This window comes from Tremella mesenterica, assembly GCF_000271645.1.
Source record: "Tremella mesenterica DSM 1558 unplaced genomic scaffold TREMEscaffold_14, whole genome shotgun sequence".
Classification (NCBI taxonomy): Eukaryota; Fungi; Basidiomycota; class Tremellomycetes; order Tremellales; family Tremellaceae; genus Tremella; species Tremella mesenterica.
In genome coordinates, this window is record NW_006711238.1 from 279933 (window position 1) to 298908 (window position 18976).

The 18976-nt window shown below is 46.7% G+C and overlaps 3 protein-coding genes across 3 annotated transcripts; 2 read left to right on the plus strand and 1 right to left on the minus strand.

Moving 5' to 3' along the window:
- Positions 1-2722: 2722 nt before the first annotated feature.
- Positions 2723-3588, plus strand: TREMEDRAFT_57719 (uncharacterized protein; the record flags this gene model as incomplete). The annotated part of the gene is made up of 4 exons (XM_007007479.1): positions 2723-2815; positions 2865-3047; positions 3099-3164; positions 3208-3588. Coding segments are annotated over exons 1-4 (640 nt in total), but the record flags the coding sequence as incomplete, so codon positions are not given.
- A 3907-nt stretch (positions 3589-7495) lies between these two features.
- Positions 7496-9289, plus strand: TREMEDRAFT_65366 (uncharacterized protein; the record flags this gene model as incomplete). Its single annotated transcript, XM_007007536.1, has 5 exons — positions 7496-7525; positions 7594-7670; positions 8245-8330; positions 8543-8584; positions 9105-9289. 5 exons carry the CDS (start codon positions 7496-7498, stop codon positions 9287-9289), a joined length of 420 nt encoding a protein of 139 aa, XP_007007598.1.
- A 1168-nt stretch (positions 9290-10457) lies between these two features.
- Positions 10458-15394, minus strand: TREMEDRAFT_65367 (uncharacterized protein; the record flags this gene model as incomplete). The annotated part of the gene is made up of 14 exons (XM_007007537.1): positions 10458-10538; positions 10764-10803; positions 11433-11507; positions 11888-12045; positions 12147-12151; positions 12470-12507; positions 12697-12731; positions 12844-12944; positions 12980-13064; positions 13245-13330; positions 13773-14066; positions 14118-14658; positions 15099-15322; positions 15352-15394. 14 exons carry the CDS (start codon positions 15392-15394, stop codon positions 10458-10460), a joined length of 1806 nt encoding a protein of 601 aa, XP_007007599.1.
- Between the last annotated feature and the right edge of the window lie 3582 nt (positions 15395-18976).

Sequence of the window (18976 nt, forward strand, 5' to 3'; positions counted from 1 at the left end):
AGAAAGAACTGCAGCTGCTGAAGCCGTATCAAGATCTCGTCTGAACAACTCGAAGATCTCTCATCAAATGGAACAGACAACTCCGTCTGACCAAGTCGTAAAAATCTCGGAACTGGAATCGCTCCTCGGGGACAAGGAAACAGCTATGGAAGATCTCGAAAAACGTTATGCGGAAAAAGAAGAGAAATTGAGCAAATTTCGTGAGAATGCTAAAGATTGGCAGAACAAAGCGGAAGAACGTAGAGTTCAAAAGGAAGAAATAAAGAGACAGCTCAGAGATCTGGAGGATGAACAAATTACTTCGAAAACAAGGACTTCTATGTGGGAGAGATCACGAGAGCAGATGAATAAGAAATTGGTCCAGTTAGAAAAAGAGAATATGGGGATGAAAGTGGATTTAGTGCAAGTACAAAGTGAAAAGGATACGAATAAGAAAGAGTTGGAAGAATTGAAAATGACGAGTGGAGAATTGATAAGATTGGGAAAGACAATGACGAAGGAACTTGAAAGGTTCTTGGTCTTTCATCAGAATCAGAATGGAGGTGTAGGACTTGGGTTCGATGTGGGAAGATGGGTTGAAGAGGTTTCTGACATGTCAGCTTCGGCTTTCACGAAGAATCAGGAGAAGGAAAAGGTTACAGAGCAAGTTGGAGGAATAGGGACATCTCGATTTCCTCTTCCCTCTCGACCTGGTCTCCCCACTCCTCCTAGTGGTCCCTCTCAACCTCACTTCTCCCCTCAGCCTTATCTTCCTACCCCTCGTCATTCTTCAGGCTCACGAAGCGGAGGTGATAATGGGAGTGGATCTTTAACGAATCCCTCTCAAATGCACTCTCCTCAAATTCATCCTCCATTTTCACAATCCCCTCTGCAGCCGCAATATGACACCGTCACTACTTCACCCGACCTCGATCATCATTCAAGGAATGAATCAGACGAACAAAAAATGAAAACTGAAGACGAACCAAGTGTGGAAGAGAGATATCCTCTCACAGAGCAAATATCCTCGATCGCAAAACTACAGACAGAGCTGACTCGATCCAAGAACAAACTTCTCGAGAGTCAACGAGATACCGAAGCGGCCCTGAGAAGTGCTCAGATGAGTCGAGCAGAAACTACCAAATTGACCGTTGAATTGAAGAACCTACGAGATCGGATGACAGATCCTTCTGTCATGGCGGGAGAAAGTATGGAAGGATTGAAGAAAATCATATTGGAGCTTCAGAGTCAATTGAAACAATCAAAGCGATTAGTGGAACAGAAGAATCAATCCATCAGTAGTCTACAGGGGAATTTGAAGACGTTGAGCGGATTGAGGGGTCAGAAAAGTGTAAATGGAGAAACCAACGTCGAAGTTTTAAAAAGTATGGTAGTGAATGTTCATGAAGAATTGAGTAAAGTTCAAAAGGCGTTACAAGAGAAAAAGACAGAAATCAATAATATGAAGATACGAGATCAGAATTTGGTCAAATCTGTTTCAGAAGGAAATGTGGACAAGTTGAAGAAAATGATTGGAGATCTTCAAGCTCAGTTGAAAAGTGTCAAGAATGCTTTTGAGGAAAAGAAGAAGGAAGTTGGTTTGTTACAAAAAGCATTGGGGAAACGTAAAGAGGCTCAACAGAAATTGCAGGCGACTATCAATTCTCTCAATGCGGGGAAAGGGAATAATGTTGGGGTGGGTGTAGAGGTTAAGACGGAGGAATTGCCAGTGTTGAGGTTCGCATAAGAATTAATGAGGCATTGAACGGATTAGCATGATACGGAAGATATGGGGTGAAGAGGTGAGCATGAACTAGATCTGTAGATACATAAGTATGTGAAGAAATCTGACATGTGCACAGAGTTTGGGGAAATTGTGTAGAAAGTCTGTATACGATGCACGACGTATATTGCGGGAGAAAGGCCCTGTGAGGTGAACCGTCGTCAATCGTCAATCGATCATACACTTTAAAATTACTGGGATTTTCATTCCCTGCCTCCCTTTATTGACTACCCAATAATACCGCGCAAATCACGCAGTTCTTAGGAACCGTAGATACGGTGGCCCATACGGTGGCCCGATGGTCCCTCAGAATCACCCATTACTGATTTTGCGTTCTTCTTTTCGAATAGAATCCTTTCTTTCCCTACCAGTAGAGTGGCAACTATACTCATAGTGCAGATTCTAGAGATCATTTAGCGCTCCCTCCTGCCTGGTCCCCACTGCAGCTACATGCATGAAATCCTCATGATACACTCTTCACTATCTGATGAGGATATCCGCCACGTCTAAGCCGTTGAGAGTGTCCTGTGGGGGAGGGATGCGGGCCATGGTTCATGGGTTTGGAGGGGAGAATCGAAAACGCGGACTCCGGTGATGGCCGGTGAGCCGGTGACGCGGTGACACACAGATCCACAGAACCATTAATCACACACAGTCTGCGCTCGGTTCCACTTCACCTTGGACTCACTTGGGGCTCTTCCCTCTTGCCCCCGTCGTCGACTGGCGACTGCATTACCAAGCTCTGGTCCTCATACAGGCATAAGAAGCCGGGACCGTACACGGCGGCACACCCTGCGAACATGATACCTCTCCACCCTATATCATACCCGTCGACAGAGGATTACTTCATCCACCCTCTCCATCACAATCATTCTCAATCCTTACAACTACGCCAAAACCTCTGCTGTGAGGGACACGAATCAACAAGCGACTATCCGCATCATGTGGAAGAAGACCAAAACGAGGCCTACTCGTACTCTTGACCAAACGCCGGCCGAGTGGTCCACGACGAGTACTGGCTCGTTCATGTCTTCTCTGACAACTCAGACAGTAGTCAGTTATCATTCTTTCTACTAGCTACCGCGCTATGCTGATCTTGCAGACTACCAAAGTTTCTGGCTCGAACGAAAGTCACGGTCTCGACACCGGTAATTCCACGATCATCCCTACTTCACATGGGAAAGGTGTGCGTGCAGATAAAGAATTCTCTGCGTCTGTCAATCATCATGACGTATCACAACCCATGTTCGACAATCGTCACACTCATGATGATCGTTTTGTACCCGTCAGTTCCATTTTTTGTCTTTGTCATGAAATGCAAGCTGACGAACATAAGACTTCTCCTCCAGGTGAGAACAATCGTATACCTTTTGGTCATGGCATCGAGTATTCGTTCGCGGCTGTGAGTGAATCACGTTCAAATCATCATTCCCGCTGATTGGCAGATTCAAACCACAGGAGGAAAGACTTCATCCTCATTTCGTCCCCGTAACAAATCTACCAAACGCTCGGTTACTTTTCAACCAACCACTGTCACGATTCATCAACCTCTCCCTACGACAAACACTAAGCAAGCACCTCTTCTCGTGAATTTACACAAAGACAACGTCACTGTCGAATCCGCCGATGATGAAAAACTTGAAGAGGAAGAAGATGACATCACTCATCCGGAATGGAAGACAGTCATGCTGAAAGCTCATGATCTACCCAGCTACACTCGTCACTCTGCTATCGAACATGTAACTCAACTCTTGCGACACGGTCCTCCTTTACATTTCATTGATCGGGATGGCAAAACTCAAATCGTAGACATGGAAAAAGTTCAGGTCCGTCCCGGCGATAAGACCTATAGAGGGAATCAACGTTCTGCAACAATCCGTCTCTCTCCTGAACTTTACACTCAAGGTCAAGCGGATGAACAATGGTTGGAAGCAGTCATGTGGTACCTCAAGAAATGTGGAGTACCCACTGTGTGGTCTTCAGCTTCGGGAAACGATAGAGTCACAATTTTGAATTTTAGTTTACAATCGACGACTCGAGTTGACATCGATGAGAGAATGGGGATATCTATCATCAAAGCCATTATGAGAAAAAATGGTGCAGTACCAGCGTCCGTCTGGAATCTGAAAAACTCAGTACCCGGTTGTATCGGAGGTTCTGTCGCCGACTTCAACCCTATACGCTGTTTCGATCTCATTTCTAGAAAAACAAGTATTCACACTATAGACGGAATCGATTTCAAGGTCACCTTTGGTCCCCCTCAAAATTTCATGTCACCTTCATCTTGCTGTACTATCGCTCTTTACATCGGTGGTGATCCTAACACCCCACTGAAGACTTTCCGGTCGAACGCTCAAGATTTGATTGATGAGTATACGAAGTACATCGGTAATCTCCGGGTCGAGAAAGGTCATAATGGACCACATCTGCATTACGATCGCGAAGCTAAAGTGAACAACTTTCGTCGTTCCGATGACCTTCAATGGCTCATCGTCGATCCATCTCACCCTCATTTTGCTTATTGGCTCACACGCCAGAAGACGGTCAACGGATTCTATTATGATTTTGTATACAATCTAAACTCGAAACATAACGGATGGTATGGGAGGACCGCTTTGAAAGATCGAGATGCCAAAAGGACCGAGATTCTCAATACCTCTTTCAAGACGACAGAGCCAAAAGGGGCTCCCTATGATCTCGTCGATTACGAAAAACTTCAATCCATGGCTGGTAGGGTTACCAATCGCTGGGACCCTGAATACGACATCCAGCCTATTCACGGGGGGAACGGCTTTGAAGCCAACTATAAGGACCGCGTCCGTCGTCGTAAAGTACCTCGGATCGATGATTGGCCAAAGATCGAACGTTCGACGTGGTCAGGTATCAGGATCAAGCAAAGGCCTAATTCAGATCGTAGCGACCCTAAACACTAGATCCCTCAGGTCAGCAATGTCTACATTTACTACAACAACAACCGCTGACTGCAGGCGCTCACGTCTACCGATCATGATGTATGTCAAGTGACAGTATCAGATAAACATTGAATATGGTGACTGTTTAAAGTAGGGGCATTTCTTTGTGCATACTGTATCTGTTGGACCCCACCTGACGCTATCGAGGAGATTCACCGGGAGCTAACCAAAAACTTGCCTCTTGAGCAATATGCCATCAATTTGACGGGATCGAGTTGAGGTCTGATTTGCCTAGGCCCTAACAATATCCCACACCCACTGACTGTATCATTAGAGAGTTCTCGCAAACGACGCTATCACAGCACTTCAACCGATGCCGACATCTTGTAGTCTATCGTGCCCGACCCAGACTCTTCCCGTCCCCAATCGCCGTTCACTTGAGAAGCAAAACTATAAAACGTCCCAACAACGAAAAAGGAGATCCGTTCTGGGAATCGAATCAAGGTCACCCGCGCGGTTGCTGCGGGGCTGATGCTAACACAAAAGCACATAAAATAAGGCGCTTATGGTGGAGGGGTTAACATACTTCCTTAGGGTTACGTAATCCAGTTTGGAAGTGGTCCCCGGTTCGAGTCCGGGTGAGCGCCTACTTTTGATCTTATTCTTTTTTGTGTGTCACTTGTCTCTTCCAATTATCCTAATCTAATCTAATCTATTCTGATCTATTCTGATCTATTCTATTCTATTCTGTTCTATTCTGTTCTATTCTGTTCTATTCTGTTCTATTCTGTTCTATTCTGTTCTATTCTGTTCTATTCTGTTCTATTCTTTTCTATTCTGTTCTATTCTTTTCTGTTATATTCTGTTCTATTCTGTTCTATTCTTTTCTGTTCTATTCTGTTCTATTCTGTTCTGTTCTGTTCTATTCTGTTCAGTCTCTATTTAAGTATATCAGCTTCGGTCCTGTAATCGGGCAACATTGTTACAACCCGGATAATGTCCTAGGGTCGTAACCAATATCACACCAAGAGCTGATCTCATTTTCTCGCATTCTCAAGCCACAAGCCACCGAGAACAACATGAGACAGGGTATCTCTACGGGATCTCTATGAGACACAAGACATCTCTATGAGATACACACAAGATCTATCACAATCTTCGTTTCTTCGCCTCTACTGACCGACGGTCGACAAACCTCGGCTAACCACGTTGTAGTGGGGTGACGATGTCTCACTAGGACAGGGTACTCGTCAGGGGAACTACGGCTAACTTTGCCATAGTAATACGTCGAGTGGTAAATGATAAGATGATCGTCGATGAGCTGCGGCTAACTTCGCCGTAGTGCGTCGAACTGCTCGGTGGTAGCTCTCCTTAACTCGAAGGTTGTAGCTACTGAATATATCGCTCGCTACTGACAACAATCAAGGATCGCTGAAGAAGTTCAGCGATCTGTAAACTTTCTATACTGCTCCTCTCTTCTCATAGAACGTCCCTCAACTCCTGCACTGCCTCACGCTCAGTCCTCTTCGTTCAACTTTGCCGTACCTCGCCATATCCCTGATGTCCTACTCCGCTCACCTCGCCTAACTTTGCCTAACTTCCCCTGTTCTGCTCTCCCTCGGTCCCCTTCTCCTAACTTTGCCGTAGTTCTCCGCTAGGCGGGTGTCACGGACGGGGTCTAATCCCCAGAGGGTAGGTGTCACGAACTACGTCGTGACACCTCGATTATTCCACCAACAATGACCCTCCTTTGACCATCAAAACCCCCATCACGTCTTAACCTCTTTACTCTACACGTAACTCAGGACTTCTGAGACCAAGTACGGCGAAGTTAGACGGAGTTAGGCTAGGTAGGGACAATGGGAGCAGAAGTGCGGCGATGTTAGGCGGAGTTAGTCTAAGTAGGGACAATGGGAGCAGAAGTACGGCGAAGTTAGACGGAGTTAGGCTAAGTAGGGACAATGGGAGCAGAAGTGCGGCGATGTTAGGCGGAGTTAGTCGAAGGAGGAAGAGGATGGCCGAGGGCTCGGGGAAGTTGGACGAAGTGCGTTGAAGTACGTCAAAGCGCGAGAGGGTTGGATGAACGTCTAAGAGGAGTAGATAATATTAGCTGAGAAGATCGCTGAAGTTCTTCAGCGATCCTTGATTGTTGTCAGTAGTAAAAGACAGATAGAGATAGCTATAAATCAAGATACATCGCCATCAGTAGATCAAAACCCTAGTTAGAGTAACTACGCCGAAGTACGCCGTAGTTACACCCCTTTCGACGTCTGCGCCCTCCTGGTTGGGTGAGACATCGACTCAGAGCGTGAAGTTAGCCGAGGTTCGTCGACCGTCGGTCTATTAAGAAGTAGTTGTTCGACGGCCGTGACAGTAGGCAAGGTGACTGGAATGGGGCTGTAACCCAATACTTGTCTCTGGCTCGTAGAGCTTGAGGAGTATACGGAGGGTGACAAGGGACTGAGGGGACTGAGGGGACTGCAAGATGTCAGGCTGGGACTGACTGGATTGACACAAGATCCATAGGTGGGGAACAACCTGTTTGGAGGGGGTATTTATCCCCATCAAGCAGGTTGCTCAACATGTCTACGGAATAAACTAGAAAGCGCAAACGTGGGAAAGATTGCTCAGCGAGCAGACTGAATTACTACTTTGGGAAAGTGGAGGCAGGCACTGAATGTTCCGGACTATGGATGATTGCTCAGCAATCAACCAGAGTTGCTACTTTGGGAAGGTGGAGGCAGGCACAGAATGTTCCAGAGTGTGGAGGCTTGATAAGCAAGTGGAGGTAAAGGTGGAGGCAAGAGTGGAAGGTTCCAGCATGTGGAGGTGGAGGTGGAGGTATTCAGGGGTATGTGTTTCAAGTGTCTGATTGCGCAAAAGCAGTTTGACAAGTGGCAGATAGGTGATGTATGACAGCGGGGTTATCGTGACAAATACCCTCTTGGTTCTCGTAACTTCGCCGTAGTCGGTCTCAGTGGTTCGGGTGGTGGTTGGTGATGGTGAAGAGAGGGTTGGTGATGGTGGTTGTCAGGGATGTTACGACGTAGTTTGTGACAAGATCTCTATGAGACATGAGTCATCTCTATGAGATACATACAAGATCTCTATGAGGCATGAGACAACTCTATGAGATACATACAAGATCAGCCTGAGGCACGAGACATCTCTAAGAGATCTCTTTGGTATCCCTGGGAGACATTCAGGGAAACATGAGATTAGCATGAGAGCATAAGACATGAAGCAAGAGAATATATTGAAAAGATGTCTCTTGACATGTTTCTAGGTTTGTCTCTATGTAAAGTATATAAACCCCTTCCGTAGAAACCATAGTTCTTCTTCTTAAAGGATCAAAATATTATTTGCCACTCTACAAAGACCTCTTCTTGACTTATACTTATCTTCGACATACCTCCCTCGACAAAACCCTTGTCCACATCATCACACGCACCCTCATCATCATCATCTCAACTTGCTTGGATTCTTTGCAAGTCACTCTAGTCGTCCGACCAAATCACAAGTCTACGAACAACATAATACTAACCGTTGTTGTTCAAGCTAACTAAACAGTTGTAGTCCACCTGTCTTTGATTCATTGAGGTCTGTCAAGGACAGGACCGTGACAATACCTAACTCGCCCGAACAATATAATATCCGTCAGTGAAAGTCAACTCTACAAACGTCTAAGGTCAGTATCTGTATCTGTATGAGGATGAGATGTGGTTGAAGGGTAGGTGGGTGGATGATATCAAAGACGGTTGAGATGGTGTCAAAGGTAGGTGAAGGCGATGATGATGATAGCAAGTATGATGAATGGGCGATGGAAGAGGAAAGGTGATGAGAGATGAGAGATGAATTGTGTGATCAGCACCTAAGGAGTTAGATGATGATGCACATAAGGATAGAAGAAGTGAGTGGCAAATATGTCTAGAAACCAAAGAAGAGTGAAAGACAACAGAGGAAGTGATGGCCTCTTCTGCAGAACCGGTTCCCTTCATATACATTTCAGTCTTCAAGAGGATCAAATGTTCTCACAATTTGAGGTCAACATTGAAGAACTTCTACAAGAAAGTGACTATACTACTACTAAATAACAAGTCTATATACATACTGATATGAACATATGGAAGAAAGGAAGGCCGAGAGAGTCTATACAGACAGTAGAGAAGGAATTACAATGAAGTGAGTATGGGGAGGGAACGGAAGGAAACAAGTGAGAGATTGAAGAAGACTATATACAAGATAGCACTGATAATGCACTGGTGTACTCCCTGTGCACTCTACAGACTGTCACATGAACATTGAAATTGCTTTTGCCATTGCCGCCGTCAAATATGTCTTCAAGTATGTCTACAAAGGCTCTGACAGATCAGCTCTTGTTGTCCACGAGCGTCAACAGTCTGTTGACGAGATCACAGATTATATTGAAGGTCGGTATATCTCACCAGCGGAAGCTAGGGGGTTAACTGCGGATGCCCGAGCCACCCTGTGCCGTGTGAAATCATCAATGTTGGAAGCATTCTTTCTGTACTGTGCTGCTCATCCTGAGGAGACCAGAGACCTTCTCTACCCCGACGCACCAGCCACACTCACTTTCCATGTCATGAATCAGTAATCATGACTCAGAATAAGTATGGACTCAAAGTATTAGTGACTCATAATTAATTAGGAATGATAAGATCAGGCCAAATGGTAAGAACAAAAGGTAAGGACAAATGGTGATAACAAATGGTCATGACAAATGGGCATACCAGATGGTAGCACCAGATGGGCATGACAAATGGGCTACGCAATTGGTAGCCTGAGAGCAAGAATGTCCAGACTGGTCAACCCGTTTGCAACTAGCTCTTGTCTATATAAACTTGTACTTTTCAGTACTTCTCCAGCAATGAATCTCCTCTTACTTCTCGTCTTCCTATCCTTGATCCTCCCCTTCCAGTAAGAGACGTCACTCAACTGGTTCTAACCCAGTACTCTCTGTCCCCTCAGTATCTAAGGCAGTCATCTAGCTCGACGAGTCAGAGACTATACCCCTCAGTACCTAAGGCAGTCCCTACGCTATCGCAGTCTACCCCCAGGCGTGACATCCCATAAGGCTGACGCTGTGTGGATGTCTCAAGGAGTGAATGCTTGGAGAACTATTGGCCGGGTTGTCTTTGTCCCGCCATCACAAGATCAGGTCAGTACTGTCAGTGACAACATTGATCCTACTGACAGTCAGCGGTTCTATCTTCGAATGCTTCTCTACCATGTCAAAGGTCCTCAGTTGTTTCAGCAACTACTTTTTGTGAACAAAGTCCAATGTGACAGTTTCAAGTCTGCGTGTGATGCTCTAGGACTGCTAGTGTCATGACCCTACTCATCATGACTTCCCCATCCAAGGTTCCGGCCCATTCCTCAGACAGAAAGGTTCTCAGTGAAGTCTCACAGAAGTCTCGCAGAAGAGAATAGAGGTTTACGCCTCGCTTTTATTCAAGATATCACGTTTTGATTCAAAGTATGACGTAACTAAACTTCTGGTGAAGACTTAGGTGAGATTTCCAACGGGAATCTCTTCAACAATAGTCTTGCTCTGCAGGATATATAAACCCCCCCTGTTGGCCCCATGGATCCTTTTCCCCAAGGATCAAAATATCTTTTGCATTTCATATTATCAGACCTCTTCGGGAGCACTTCTTACAGAAGTGTCATCCTTGTTTGATACATACTAGCTTGACCACTCGATCCTTCCAAGCTATCCTATCCTTCTTGACTTATACTTTCTTGACTTGAGTATCATCTGATCACTTCACAGTACCACGGACCATCTTCATTCGTCTTGGTCCAAGACCATCTAAACCTTTATGTTCCACTCCGTCTTTGTCCTTCAGGTCTCACAAGGACGGGTTGCAACAGCTAGAAAACGATCAGGAACACAACCTCTGCCTCACCGAAGCTGCAGGTTTCAAAACTGCACATACACTTCAATTGCTTTTCATGACCATTGTTGTCCACAGCAGCCCAACAAACGCTTCTCAGGTGTTGGTCAGACACCAAACAGATCTTTATGACAACTGCGCCCATCAGCTCAGGACAAGATATGGGCTTACAGATCCTACAGCTGAAGACACTGTAGCTCTGGGCCTTGGCCTGCTCTCCAGGCTTGCTGAACAACATGGATATTTGATGACCAAATTAAACCTTCCAGAACCACCCAAGCGGTTCCATCAGTTCAATGTCTTGTCCTTGGTGCAAGACAAGAGGCAGTACAACACTCCAGCCCTCCATGATGAGATTCAAGCCGCTTTGTCATTGGCAAACTTGGAGCAGAGACAGGTGGTTGACAATGTTACTGAGTCTGCCTCACAGGGCCTTTGCAATCTGTTCTTCTTAGATGGGCCAGGGGGTACAGGGAAGACATTTGTTGAGAGAGTGTGTCTTGGTCAGGTCCAAGCCGCTGGGAAGATTGCTCTGGCGGTGGCTTCTTCAGGGGTTGCATCACTACTCCTGCCTGGTGGTTGAACAGCACACTCCTGGTTCAAGATACCCATTGAAGTCTCCGCAGACTCCACCTGCCATGTCAGTGTTCAATCACCCCTTACAGAGCTTTTCCGACTCACATCACTCATTGTCTGGGACGAGGCTGTCATGCGACATCACCATTGCTTCACCGCTGTTGACCGCATGCTTCAGGATTGCTGACAAACCTCATCTCCATTTGGAGGGGTGACCGTCCTGTTTGCTGGTGAGTAATACTCTACTTGAATCCCAAAACTCACATGCAGGTGACCTTCGGCAGTGCCTTCCCGTGATTCCAAAAGCAAGCCGGTCTCAAATAGTGAACGCAACAATCACTGAAGCATCATTCTGGGGTCAGATCATTATCCACTCCCTACACAAGAACATGTGTCTTGCAGAGGCCTTTCAACCTCAAGAAGCAGCGGCGTTTGCACAGTGGCTTCTAGATGTAAAGGACGGGAAGGCTTCACAACAAGGAGTACTCACTCTCCCTCCCTCGCTTTGCCTCCCTCCTAAGTCAGACAGGTTGCATCTGGTGCAACACATCTTCGACAGTGTTGTTGGTATCCAACCCAGTGACCCAGACATGTGTGCAAGGTACTTCCAAAGTCGAGTTCTTCTAGTGCCGCACAACAATTCTGTGGATCAAATAGACGACATTGCTCTCAAAGGATGGCTGGTGACTCACATTCCCTCCTCTCCGCCGACAGCTCACAATTTGAGGATGGTTCTAACACGGGTCTCACCAAAGAGTATTTGCACACCTTTCAGCCTGCTGGCTTCCCTCTCCATGTACTCAACCTCAAGACTTCCTCTCCTCTCATTCTTCTCTGTAATCTGGCACCGTCCGATGGGCTGTGTAACGGAACTCGCCTACTTGTCATCCAAATTGGAGCCCGGGTACTTCAATGCCGTATCCTTGGAGGAACTCATGATGGTGACTTGGTGCTTATTCCCCGTATCCGCCTACTCACCACCCCTGAACCAAACGCCCCGTTCACCTTATTTCACACCCAATTCCCTCTTCGGCTGGCCTTTGCCATGACCATCAACAAAGCTCAGGGTCAATCATTGCCAAATGCGAGCTTGGATCTAGCCATCTCTTGTTTTGGTCACGGGCAGCTGTATGTTGGGCTGTCTCAGGCAACAAATCCGCAGTCAACCAAGATTCTTCTTTTGGAAGATAGGGAGGGAGAAACAAACAACGTTGTCCACCAAGAAGTTTTGATGGCAGCAGGCTTGAGGATGTTGGGGCCGGAAGTGGGTCAGGCAGACAATATGGTTGAAACTGACTGACTTTGACCTTCCACATCCGGATTGACACTGAGACAATCCCTTTTTGTCAGCGTCTGAGATGTTTCACTCTGTTGACCGGATTGGGCAGAAAAGTGTGACTGTGCCATAATTGCCATTTCCGGTTATGAGATGGAAGCTTATGTCACCGGTGTACACCTTCTCAGCTGTTATATACCGCAATGGATGGATGATGCTGTAAACAATCACTCGCGTTCAAGCAATCCTCACACATTCACAATGGCAGCACCCGCACCCAACCACCCCTGCCGTGTATATGGCCCACTCCTCATTTCATCAGGCACTGTTGAACCCACCCGGCCTCGTCAACATCACTTCAGCTGCAATCTCAACCTCCTTGGCGCCGGAGAGACTCACCCTGTCACTGTTCACGCCTACACCACAGATGCTCCCATTGAGGAAGAGCTGTGTCACGAACCATGTCGTAACATTCCTGACAACTACCATCACCGACCCTCCTTTCACCATCACTGAACCACTATCCATCACCAACCACCACCCGAATCACTGAGACTGACTACGGCGAAGTTACAAAAACCTAGAGGGTATTTGTCACGATAACCCCGCCTAGCAAAGAACTACGGCAAAGTTAGGAGAAGGAGATTGAGGGAGCAAGACGAAGTGCGGCTAAGTTAGCGGAGCAGGATGTCAGGGATATGGCGAGGAACGGCGAAGTTGGATGAAGAGGACTAAGGGTGGGGCTGTGCAGGAGTTGAAAGATGCTCTATGAGGAGAGAGGAGAAGTATAGACAGTTTACAGATTGCTGAACTTCTTCAGTGATCCTTGATTGTTGTCGGTAGTGAGTGATATATTCAGTAGCTACCACCTTTGAGTTAAGGAGAGCTACCAATCAGCAGTTTGACGCATTACGGCAAAGTCAGCCGCAGTTCATCGACGATCACCTGATTGTCTGCAACCCGACATACTACTACGGTGTAGTTAGCCGTAGTTCCCCGACAAGTACCATGTCTCAGTGAGACATCAACGCCCCACAACGACGTAGTTAGCCAAGGTTTGTCAACCATTGGTCAGTAGAGAAGAAGAATCAACGTTTGTGACACGGAACAACAGAACCTGACCCGGACGGACAGGAATACAATATCCAAGTGTTAAGACCTGGTTAACCAGCACCAGGCCATACACTGGCCATGCATGTGACATCTTAGGCCACTGCGCTAAAAGACACAATATTGCAATCAGCCCTATGATTGCGATCCGGTTATAACCTGATGTCACGACTGAGGTTGCAGGGTCGTGACACCAAGTTGACGTAGGCAGAGTTGACCCCACTTCTGAACAGTCGGCAAATGTTCATCCCCAAATCCGTCAGGAGCAATAGGCATCACCAAACTGTACTCGCTATCATTGATGTCTATATGCACCATTTCAGACTGGCCAGTTGTTGCTGCGACCATGGTACCAAAACCGCCAAATTCAAAGGGACGTTGACATTGAGTGGTTTGAAAGGCTGGAGCAACCGCCTGGGGGAGAAGGCTGTTGGTGGTGAGGTCGTTGGAAACAAGGGAAGTGTAAGCTTGTCTAGCAAATAATTCCTTGTCGTACTGCCGGATGCAATCTCCTGCCAATGTAAGAACATTTGACAATGCACTACAAAACTAGGTGATCACACCTTGACATTGTTGCTGGGTTGCAAGGATTGCTCCAGCTTGCATGGTATCGGCACTGAATATGGCTGGATTTCTTTGCCTCAACCATCGTCCAAAGTGATAGGTTGGGCGAGCAAAGAGTCCGTGTCTTCTATCCTCTGCATCAAGTTTCTTGTGAGCACGGCATTGAACAGGTGGAGTGGATAGGTAGTTGTATGCTGTGCCCAATTCCAACTGCTGGGCAGGGGTAAAGATATTATCCAGATGGGTAGCCCAGAATTTAGGGACTTTCTCGACGGGTCGCACAATGGCAGAGCGGTGCAGCTTTTCAGCAGTTTGTACTTGGTCGGGAATGAGAATTCTGATGGTGCCATGTTCGAGGGCCTGGATGTATGAGGGATTTGTGAAATAGGGATAGCGCTGTAGCCAAGCTTGGCGGGCAACCTCATTCCGGGAGCCTCCAAGAAGGAAAGCAGTCTGGACGTCATATAGGGGAATGTTTGCTTGGGGGGCAACTACTGGTCGTAGGGTGGCATTTCCACAAGAATTAAGGCTGAACAGCATCTGCAAGTCAGCACTTACAGTCACACATAATCAGAAGGCGCTGACAAGGATGAACTACGAAAATGTGCTATCACAATGTGGAAAGTGAGGAGAGGGGACCGGAAGGAAACAGATCGTCAATGAACAGGTCTGGAGCTAAGTGACAGGAGTGGGAATCAAATGATGGGCAACACGGGCAGTAATAATGGGTTTGTCAAAAGAGAAAGGGGGGGGGCTGCGGCTGATGGTTACCAATGAGGAAATGCCGAATTGCCAAAAAGGGAATGTGGCAGAAGGGCTGCTCAAGACACTATGCATGTGCACAGCCGTTAAAGGCTGCAGCCCCTGCCCCCGGCCAGGGGGAAGGAGCTCCTTTCCTTTTCTTGATCTTGATCTTTTTTGGGGGTGTCATGACTCCCGTGCTGCCGCGCTAGTCGGACTGTTTGGATCACAAGACGCACCGGGCTACATAGGAGAGCCACTTTGGGCACAACCCTAGTGTAATTGGGGCACAACCTGCCACACTCAGGGTAGTCAGGCACGTACCACCGGCATTTCAGTAACGCCGACCACGCGACGGACATGAGCTCGCCACTGATCGGGATTTCAGTAACGCCGAACTCCACCACAACGACGTGACATGTCTGCTCGCTACCTACCAACCTGTCCTCACCACCACTAATCTCTTTATCGTCATTATACTAGTAAACTCACGCTCTTTTTCACACACACTGTCTCTACTCGTCTCAAGGATCATTTTGATACTCTTCTCACTCTTTTACGACTACTTTTCACCCACTTCTGGCCCTTCGCCTTCTCAACCTGCGCCCTCCTGACTACCACCCATCAAATTGCTATAACTTCTTACAGAGCAATCGTGGTACTCTCTCATCTTCTCGACGCTGTTCTCCTGCTCTCTGCGAGTCTGTGAGTACTTGTTTTATCATCAGAAGTGAAAATCTGACTCCAATAGGCCCTCTCGCCATCATCATCCTCGCCACCGAACCCCTCTCGGTGAAAAACTTTTTTTACTCTTCAACCACACATCTTCAGCCTTTCTCGATAACTCGACACTGTTCTCCTGTTCGTCCTGAGCTGTGAGTACTTGTTTTATCATCACAAGTGAAATGCTGACTTCAATAGGCCTCCTCAACCTCAAGATCCTGGCCACCGAACTCCTCGAAAAATCTTTTTTCCTGCGATAACACATATGCAGCGACACTGATCCCTGGTTCTTCCTGAGCTGTGAGTAGTTGTTTTACTATCAGAAGTGAAATGCTGACTTCAATAGGCCTACTTAACATCATCATCCTCGCCACCGAACTCTTCGAAAAATCTTTTTTCCTGCGATAACACATCTTCAGCCTCTATCGATAACTCGACGCTGTTCTCCTGGCCTCTGCGAGTCTGTGAGTACTCTTCTCATCGAAAAATGTAAAAATCTGACTTTTACAGGATCTTGTCATCATCATCATTTTCGCCACCGACATCCTGGCAAAAAACTTTTTTAATTCTTCAACAACACCACCCCCGGGGTTCTAATTTGTCGACATGTATTCTGCTGGTCTCGGGCTACGAGTGAATACCATTTTTACTGCATGAAGTAGTCATTCTGATGAGTTAGATGTCATCACCGATTCTTATCCCATCGTCGCCACCCTCATCACCAATTCTGGATCGTTTTTCAAGGTCCCCTTCTATAAAATTCAGTCCTCGACGCTCTCTTTCTCCTGATTTCGTACCAGAAACCCAGCGATATTGTGACCACGACTATAATGATGAGGAACTCGATAATCTCATGGCGGAGATCAATCTCGACATTCGCGAGGACACAAGATTTGCTCCTATGGCTCACCACATCCACCCTCCCTTCGATCTCGAACCTCAACCAACCATGATGGCGGCTCGACTTCATACTCAACAGGTAGCCATGGAACACACCGTCTGCATTGTCACAAAACGCAGTATTGAAAAGAAGGGGAGACTCGATCTCCAATGTGCTCTTGGAGGGGATGGTCGGTCACATCGATCTGACGACTTTGAAGATGTTAGAAAGCAACCTCGTACTACCAAGCAAGCAAATTGTCCCTTCCTCATCATCTGGCGAAGAGAGACGAAGAAGGTCGCTCAAGAGGCCAACCACGAACCCCTCTGGATCCCCGACATCATCAAAAATTTTCATAACCATGAACCTGTCCCCCTTCTCCATTATTCTTTTATTCGTCAGGCTAGTCGATCTCCTGAAGTTCTTCAGTTCATCACCAATCTTCTCAAAGGTCCACACACTCTTCGTGGTATCGTCTCTGCTGTCCAGCAGCATTTTGGTGAAAAAGTTATTCTCACAAAGCAAGATGTGCAAAATTTTCGATTTCGTCATGAGAAGGCCCTTCGCCAAGGACAATCGGCCACTGAGGCTGCTATCAAACGTCTCACCGACAACAACGATCTTTTTAAAGCGTTCACCAACAGTAAAAAAGAACTCTGTGGACTCGTCTTTACCACTCCTTCGGCCAGAGCTATGACTCATTCGTATCCTACCGTTCTCTTTATGGATTGTACCTACCGAACCAATCGATATCGTCTGCCAATGCTACACATCTCAGGTTTTACTGCTACCAATCAAACCTACACCTCTGCATTCGCATTTTTAAGTCAAGAAGTGACCGAATGGTATTCCCTCGCGATCAAAACCTACCTCGAACTCATGGGTCCTATCAACAATGACATCAAAGTTATCGTATGTGATCGCGAGATTGCTTTACATAATGCTCTGTATTTCCACCTCCCTCATGTGCATTTGAATTTTTGCCGCTGGCACCTGCGAGAAAACATCAAGGTGAACTGTCGTAAAAATTTTCAGTCCCTTTATAAAGAGGAATGGGTGGAGAAGTTATCTGAGTTTGGTGATCATTTCATGGTGGATATCTGTAAAGCAAAGTCTGAAGAGTCATTAGATAAAGCTCTGTCATCAATGCAGGCTCGGTGGGGACATGAGAAGTTGGATGGTGCGAGGGCTTATGTGAGACAATTGGTGGATGAACACAAGACACACTTTGTCTCTGCTTTTATCGATAAATACCCTCATCTTGGACAGACAGCAAATTCTCGACTCGAAGGTAACCACACTGCATTCAAGAGACGGCTCAAGGATTCGTATAGCGACTTTTACGGACTGCTACGCATTACTCAGGACTTCTTCGACGACCAATGTAAAGAGATAATACACCAAATGTCTCTCGATAGACTCATTCAGAAGACGAACCTTAACTCTATCTTCTTCTCTGTCAAAAATCGTGTCTCAAAATGGTCGGTATTCCTCATGGAAAAGCAGTATGATAAAGCAACCAAAGGCAACCTCGAAAATGATGACGATCACCACCTGTATTCGACATCAATGGGCCTCCCTTCTGCCAAGGATATTGCTGAAGTCATTGAAAACGATGGTACCATTGCTCTGTCCCCTCTCCATCGACATTGGCGTCTTCTTAACCCCATGTCCTGGCCCACCACCATTGAACAGGTTACTGCGACAGTCATTGGAGAATTTACTGGGGTTCATCAATTATTAGGGCCAGAGTGGGACATCGATAATGATACCAACAGAATTCGAGATCCCCACCTTCGAAGAAATCGGTTGGCTTTGGCCAGGAAAGCCACTCAGAACCCCTCTGCGACTCAGATCGACTTGACCAACGATAATGACGATAATGACGATAATGACGACCCCTCACCTGTCGAAAATCCCTTCCTCTTACCTCCTCCTCCTACTCTTCCTCCTTCTCCTAAAAGGGGTGTAAAATCGAACCCTTCTCAACTGTCTAATGATGTCTCTCATACCGGTCGATTACACACTCAGTCAGAGAAATTCCTTGGTATCAAGAAAAAGGCGAAGCGTCCCTGTCCCCTGTGTGGTTCAAGAAGTCATGGTCCTAAGAAGTGTAAAAGGGCTAATGAACATCGAGAGAGGGATCCTGAGGCCTATGATCGCGAGGTAAAGGCGTATGATGCTGGAGAAACGACCTGGACAGAGGGATCAGTAATGGGGACTAATGCTGCTCTTGAGAAGAAGATCTCGAGTCTTCAGGAGATGGTTTCCGGCCTGGCTAAGAGTATTGAGGACAGAGATAATAGGGAAAAGGAGAAGGAGAAGGAAAATCGGCCTGTAGTAGTGAGGACAGAGGACAGGATGGTGAGGAGACAGGATGTGATGGCCGGGACAGGTTATTTGGTGGGTTTCTCATATGATAATGACATTTCTCCTTCCCTCCTTCTCCCCCTCTGTGTCCTGCAGTCATTCCTGGCTATATTGCTCTGTCTCTGTCTATATTGGCCTCACGAT